The sequence below is a fragment of the Anarrhichthys ocellatus genome, unplaced genomic scaffold, assembly GCF_004355925.1.
Source record: "Anarrhichthys ocellatus isolate YVR2014 unplaced genomic scaffold, GSC_Weel_1.0 scaffold34, whole genome shotgun sequence".
Classification (NCBI taxonomy): Eukaryota; Metazoa; Chordata; class Actinopteri; order Perciformes; family Anarhichadidae; genus Anarrhichthys; species Anarrhichthys ocellatus.
This window is the reverse complement of record NW_022280064.1, coordinates 1379097-1386779: the sequence shown is the minus strand read 5'-3', so window position 1 is coordinate 1386779 and position 7683 is coordinate 1379097. Positions and strand designations below refer to the sequence as shown.

The 7683-nt window shown below is 44.2% G+C and overlaps 2 protein-coding genes across 2 annotated transcripts; one reads left to right on the top strand and one right to left on the bottom strand.

Annotated features, from left to right (window-relative positions):
* Positions 1-1268: 1268 nt before the first annotated feature.
* rps29 (ribosomal protein S29) lies at positions 1269-2365 on the bottom strand. The gene is made up of 3 exons (XM_031866197.1): positions 2286-2365; positions 1678-1777; positions 1269-1370 (listed from the first exon to the last, which is right to left on the bottom strand). Exons 1-3 carry the CDS (start codon positions 2345-2347, stop codon positions 1362-1364), a joined length of 171 nt encoding a protein of 56 aa, XP_031722057.1. The 5' UTR covers positions 2348-2365; the 3' UTR covers positions 1269-1361.
* A 911-nt stretch (positions 2366-3276) lies between these two features.
* mgat2 (alpha-1,6-mannosyl-glycoprotein 2-beta-N-acetylglucosaminyltransferase) lies at positions 3277-6716 on the top strand. Its single transcript, XM_031866142.1, has 2 exons — positions 3277-3491; positions 4889-6716. Exon 2 carries the CDS (start codon positions 5148-5150, stop codon positions 6558-6560), a length of 1413 nt encoding a protein of 470 aa, XP_031722002.1. The 5' UTR covers positions 3277-3491; positions 4889-5147; the 3' UTR covers positions 6561-6716.
* The last annotated feature ends 967 nt before the right edge of the window (positions 6717-7683 follow it).

The following is a 7683-nucleotide window of genomic DNA, read 5'->3' as shown; positions in this document are numbered from 1 at the left end:
TCAAATTAACCACACAGTGACAGAAAATACCTTAAATTAAATTCTATAACTGCTTGATGAGAAGGTGTACATGATGTACAAATGGCATTTCTAAGTGCTGTTGCTATTTTCATCGACACTGGTCTTGAATCATGAATGTGAAGTGCTGCTGCCATCTAGTGCTTCACACTTAGCCCACTAAACAAAAAAAATGTATCTTTTTTTTGTAAATCCTGGCTGACGTTTATATGGATCTGCATCCCACCTGCCATGGTGTCTATGGAAGTGTATTGATAAAGACAGAGTTGAGAGAGAATAAAACTATTTCTGAGCTGAGCTTATTAATATTTAACGTTTGATCGCTGAAGATACTCGGCACCAAGCAATTAGCCACACTCCAGGGGGCCTATCAGATTCCATTCATCTCCAACAACGATATCCCAGCACGTGTCATTTCCTGGATGTGAGGGGGTGCATGTCGTTTCATGTGAATACATGCTGACCAAGAGAATTAGTTTGCTCTTTACTGGAGCCATTTCTAATTATGTACAGCTGCAGGGATCAATTGTTCTACCTCCTTTCTTGTGACAGGGCTCTGCAAACAGCCTTTTATGGGTCATTAATAAATCCAGTTTTCCACATGGTTGCCTATATTTAGCATCTAAGCAGTCTGGTCAAATTAGAGCAGCAATTATATTATTTATGGTTTCCCCCCCCCCCATCGATCTTGTTGAAGCAGTACATCGTTATCCACCAACTACCTACACATCATTACCCAAATAGTGAAAGTAACACATTTCAATTGTAATGCTTATGACTGCAATTAATATCTTATGTACAGTAGCACTTTAGTAGACACTGTAATTTGTGCCGTTATGAGACATTTAGTGCGGTTTTATTAGACTGGCAAATACTTTTGCATTAATTGAATAGTAGACATACTACACCATCGAGGAAAAGGTTTAAAAGAGCAACGTCACAGCATGCCGCCCCAAACACGAGCTGAAGCAACATCATATACCTTCCTGATGTTCTGGTTGTCTTTCAGAGACAAATCACATTATGTACAATGGGATCTCCATATACAAGACCTAATCTCTGAACCTTATAAAACATTTAAGGAATCGTGATGTTTTAAACCAGCTGTCAGTGATTTTCTGGTAGACGAACCGTAACTGAAATGCATTTGTTGTGCATTGTTTTGTGTCTGGGTTGTAATATTCACATTGTCCCTGCACATTACTAGCAATCATCATACATACAGGAGAAAAAAAAACAATACATTTAGCTTGGAGAAAAAAAACACATTTATTTGCAGTGCTAAATTATCCCATCTTGGCCAGCCATCCAGAGATCACTGGACCCATCCGAGGATGCGACATTTAGTCCAGCTGTGGGGGAAAAGAGTAATCAAGGCATTAGTTAAGGTGACATGATGTTCAGTTAGCATCAACTGTACTGTGAGTGAATTACTGACTTAAGGATGCTGAATTCATGCAAAGATGTGCTACAAAACTACAAGTTTCCAACCTAACCCTTAGGATTAAAGCAGCTTAAAATAAAGGAAATACATTTGCAGGTGAAGCTCGTGCTTCACCTGCAACACGCAGCAAATGCGTTTACAATAAGGCCGTGTTTGACCGTAAAATAACACATAATCTGACGACTACTTGGATAAAAATGGACAGTACTACTTGCCTTGACGAAGCCGATGTCATGAGCGTACTGCCTGAAGCACTGGCGGCACATGTTGAGTCCATATTTACGGATCAGACCGTGTCTGTTCGAGCATACCCGGCTGGAATAGAGGAGAGAGTGGGTTAAACCGGTTATCTTTTACATTTTAAAAAAGTAAAATGTCAGTAGTTACCATCCATCCATACAAACTAACGTTACCGGTGCGGAAGTTCACGCAAGCGCCGCAAATGTTGGCTATCGTTCGGTATGCGGTTCTCTGTACAAACATGGCTAACCCTAAACACAGCACCATTAGCTCGAATAACGCCAGGCTAGCAAAGTTGGAACAAAATAAAATGCATTTTATCAACTCCAGAACTCCTGTTAGAACATGTATTAGCTTTCTGGCGATTCAACAAAAGTGGTTCCGTTCCAGAAACTGTGAGTGGCTAACTGAAGCTAGTAAGCTAGCGCGGCGCATCCTCCACCGCCATATTGGCTAAAGGAGCAGCTCGCACGCGGTGCAGGATTAGTGATATATTCTGAATTATTGGGATTCACAAACACCTTCAAAACTCATCCGCTTTAGTACACGTATTGATATTTGACAATTTTAGAACAGGACTGACCAGGATCGAGAACCCTGTCCGAATTTTCGGGGGTGACTCCAGTAGAGCTGCTGATGGCCCATCTTGTCTCTTTCGCTCGAGTTTTCGGAAAGGAAGAAAGAAGGCCGCGCATGCGCAGATGAAACCCTCAGACGCCGTTGTTTCCGGTGGTGGAGTTTTTGTGTGGCGCCCTCTGGTGGTGGAGAAAACTGAGGTGTGCAGCGGGACAGCCGGAAGGTGGCGTTACAGGCGTAAACACAGAGGTTAATGAGCGATGAAAAGAGGCTTTTAAATCGACAGGAATGTATGGCATTAGGCTTAAAAGGAAGCTGTTCGTATAGAAAGTGGGTTAAGTGTATAAACAAAAGGTAGAATTTATGTGGAGAAAGGTAGAATTTGACCGCCCAAAAAATTTATTAAATATAAGAATATATGCATTTTCTTGATGAGCTAATATAGTTGGTAATTTAACCCAAAATAATGAATTGTTCTTTCCTTATTATCTACACAAACAGCAGAACAGTGGTGACCCTACTTTGGCAATTGTTTAGCAAATTATATTTAAATGTGATATAAATAATTCAAATCAACAGGACATGTTCATTCATCATGTTGAGGGTGTTTCAACAACATTTTAAACTGATTAACGTACAAGAGAGGAGTAACATTTAAAGAGAATGTTGCGAGACGGTGCCATGTGTTTGTGAGCACATACATTTAGTTCAAACCCGTTTTTGTACCACTTTGACACCAGGCTGCTGAAGCAAATTATATTTAGGGGGAAAACATTTATTTTAGTAACTCTTCGTTTCAACTTAAACCAACAAACTTTACTCAATCATGATGCTCTGGTTTCCAGTTTAGGGTGAAGCTTGCTGGAGTAGCACAATATAGAGGATATTTAATATATGTGTATTATATGTATAAATTAATCCTTGGTATTTGTTAAATATTTAAAGATACAGTAACCCTATCCCACCCTATGACGAGACAGCAGCACGGATACATGATATTTAGGTTGTCTTGGCTGCCCCCTCTCTGGCCCAGTGCATTGTGGGACAGCGGCAGGCAGTGGTGCCGTATTTGGGATATTATTTTTTTTTACAGCTAACGCTAGCTGATAGTTACGTCTCCATGCAGCCTGCATGAAGGAAAATGGAGGAGAATGGGACGCCGCCGTACTGACGCTTCTCGGTGAACGGACCTCCACGGGTGCTCCGGTTTTAGGTAAGCGGTGTAACGTTAAATACGGTTGTTGTGGTTCGACATGGACGCTGCTGTTTGACGGGGTTCGGTCCGGTTAAGTTGCTAGCCTAATGCTAACTTACTGTTAGCATCTCGCAGGATGCTTCGCTGTCATAATAAAGCGAAGCTGCGGCGAAAACTGTTGTTTTTTTTGTTGTTGCAGCGAGAGCGTTTCATAGCACTTAGTCAAACACACGGTAACGTTATCATCATGTTAAAAAAAAACAATCGACCGAAGCTGTCGCAGGCTCTGTGAGCCCGACAGCGGCCAATGCACAGAAACAAACAATATAAAACGTTAATAGGCTGCATCGCATGTTTGCACGAGCAAAGGAAACGGACGACGTGGGTATTAAAGCGGATCAGGGTATAATAAAACTACTGCGGGGGGCAAAAACTGCAGTACTTTCAGCTGCAGAACACACGATTCACTTGATTTGGCTTCAACTGTATGGGAACGTGCAAACATGGCCACAAACTACTGTCCTAATAGTGTGTGTGTGTGTGTGTATATATACACACAATATTACCATGTTAAAGTACATGTTTATTGGTAGTTTTATAGTAGTTACCAGGTATATGTTAATTGATGTTATCACAGACTCATAGATATGAAATGTCAGGCAGGGAGGAAACTCATAAAAGGGGGTCAGGTAGTAAAAAGAAAAACACTATTTAATAACAAAGAAAAGATGGATTTGTTCAGCAGATCTGAGCAGAGAGGGATAATCAATATTGGTAATGCAGAGGACAGAGATTTATGCGGAGGGGAATCTAGAAGCATGGGGCAATAATGAACATTGATGATATAACTAAAAGAGGAGGAACTGAGGAATAAGAAGCGTGTATTAAACCATGTATTTGTGGTTTTGGTGGTACTTTTTCATCGTGAACTGAAAAGAAATCACTGCTTCCATTAGAGCTTGTAATGATATGATCGCATCACGTTGTACAGATACACGTGTACGTTTCAATCTCACTAAATTAGCGATTGAATTATTGTTTTCTGGCATCACAAGCTTATTGGTCTGTTCCGTAGCTCGCCGCCGCATTTCCAGGTCATCATTAGCAAATGGAGTTGGCTCAGTTGTGGAGCCGAGACAATTAGTTGATTATTTGATTAGTTGGTACACAGAAAATCAATCAATACCAATTTTGATAATCAGTTAATTGTATAATAATAATAAACCTCAAGCAGTTGAAAGTTCTAGCCCCTGAAAAATGAAGATTTGATCCTTTTCTCTGCTTTATATTATTTTAAATGGCATAAGCTTTGTGAAATACAACATTCTGATGCAGAGATTATGGTAATAAAGATTGTGATACAGTCATATTGCCCGATGCACCTGACTCTATTCATTTATTCATTTTTCATTCAGGTGGTACATGCACACTCCTACCCTGCAGCCTCCCGGCAACCGTCATGCCTTATGGAATATTCATCCACCATCAATGACATTCCAGCGGTACCCATGTTTACAACAACAGTTCATTCTGCCAACAAATAGCCTCATATCAGCTCCTTTCGAATCAGGCTCGCTCCCTTTGCAAAGCACACAATCATAATTGCAAAGCCGTGCTCGCTGTTTCCCCACTACAATCAACTTCTCTCCCTTCGCAAGAGGCTGACCCCCTATCATGAGATTCCGGGTCTACAAGAGGAAGGTGGTGATACTGACTGTGGTGGTTGTCATCTGTGGCCTAGCTTTCTGGAGCAGCGGGAGGCAGAAGAAGAACGACAGCGTGTCGCTCCCCAAGGAAGCCGAGGCGGCGAGGAGAAGCAGCAGCAGCAGCAGCGTTAGCGGCAGCAGTAGCGTCAACAATCATATCCAGGTGCAAGCTACACCTGCAGTCAGCAGGGCACCTGCTCCGCTCCCCGTGATACAAGCGAACGACACGCACCAGGAGAAAGCAAAGGACAAAGAGAAGCTACCCAAACCAGAGGTAGACAACGCCACGTTAGTCTACCGCGGCATCGTCTTCCAGCTGAACTTCGACCAGACGATAAGGAATGAGGAAAAGTTCAAGGCGGCGCGTCAGAAGGACGATCTGGTTGTGGTGGTTCAGGTCCACAACCGACCCGACTACCTGAAGCTATTAGTGGACAGTTTGCGGAAGTCCCGCCGTGTGGAGAGCATACTGCTGATATTCAGCCACGATTACTGGTCCCCCGAGATAAACAAAGTGGTGGCCGCTGTTGACTTTTGCCAGGTCCTTCAGATTTTCTTCCCCTTCAGCGTCCAGCTGTACCCCCAAGAGTTCCCCGGACACGACCCAAAGGATTGCCCCAGAGACATTCCCAAAGAGGACGCCTTAAAGCTGGGATGCATCAACGCAGAGTACCCCGACTCATTCGGCCACTACCGTGAGGCCAAGTTCTCCCAGACCAAGCACCACTGGTGGTGGAAGCTGCACTTCGTGTGGGACAGAGTCCGAGTTCTGAAGGACCATAAGGGCTCGGTGCTGCTGATCGAGGAGGACCACTACTTGGCCCCGGACTTCATCCACCTGTTGAAGCTGATGTCGGCTCTCAAAAGGGAGCAGTGCGCCGACTGCGACATCCTCTCGCTGGGGAGCTACAGCCACATCGGCTACTCCGGCAAAGCGAACAAGGTGGAGGTGAAGGCCTGGAAGTCCACCGAGCACAACATGGGGATGGCTCTGAGTCGAGAGACGTACCAGAAGCTCATCCGATGCACCGACACGTTCTGCACCTACGACGACTACAACTGGGACTGGTCCTTGCAGCACCTGAGCGCATCCTGCCTGCCCTCCTACTGGAAGGTCATGGTGAGCGAGGCTCCGCGGATCTTCCACGCCGGAGACTGCGGCATGCACCACAAGAAGGCCGCCTGCATGCCGATCAGCCAGAAAACCAAGATAGAAAACGTGCTGCAGTCCAGCGGGAACCAGCTGTTCCCAAAGAACCTCCTGATAGCAAAGAGACTGCCGGCCAACGGGGCCGGGGGGGTGGCCCCGCACGTGAAGAACGGGGGCTGGGGAGACATCAGGGACCACGAACTCTGCAAGAGCTATGTTCGATTACAGTGACCTTAATTGCTACGATTATATATTATTCTCTCTTTTGCATCCTCTTTAAAGAAAAAAAAGCCTTTTAAAAGTAAATCTTTATGGACTATTCTTCATATTGCCTGTTTTATTGGACTGTTGAATAAAGACGAATGTTGGATTTCTGGCTTCTTTAACAAAAATATGTCTTCACATCGAATTCTTGAAGTAATTCCCGCTTTGTTTTCTAAGTTGTAATTAACAATAAGAATATACTAAACAATATATTTCTCTGCCAGAACTTTCCGATTGGTTATTATACTCAAAATAAAATTGGCGAGAGCTCATCGGCGCAGTCATGAATTTGGTAAATCTGTGGATTTAGCAATCCCACCGTGCATGCATAATTAATTGGAAGATATTTATATCGCATGAATGTGCTGAGATCAAAGGAGATCCTTTGAGACACCTTGTTTCATTTAAATAATCCCCCACATCTCTGACTCTCAACAGGAGTCTCGTTACTCACTTAAGGTACACGCCGTCGGTCAGCGCGTGACAGTGGCTCTGTTGTGTTGCAGCGCATCACTGTCCGGCCGAACGGCTCGGATAGAATATGCCAATTCAGCCGCCTGCGTCTTTGTGCAGAGATCTTGATTTCACAGACGAATGCACACGTTGCATCTGGAGCGATCCCAAGACACCGATACAACGCTCTCGCTCGTGTTGTCGCTGTTTGAAGGCGTATTTACATTTTAAGTGCTCAGACCTCAGCTCAGTATCGATGGTTTCCGCTGAGGCCCCGAGCTCGGTTGCTTGCATTGACCCCCCCCCCCCCCCACACACACACACACACACTCCAGCAATGCTTAACAATCACCTCTGCACACTTTTCAAAATCTGAAATAACTGCAAAGTTATCGCTGACTGGACTCTCCACACAGTTCATATTAGAACATATCCTGTGGCAGACTGCTCGGCCTTACAGAGGCTCTCAACATAGAATACCTAAACATTGCATGAACTGAATATGACGTTCTAAATGTACGGCATGCATTTGAGACGCCTCACAAAGCCTCCTCTGTGACGAACAGACCTCACAAACCTCTGCTCGTTACATTACGCGTGAAGACATGTGACCGCTGTGCTGAGGTCATGTGACACA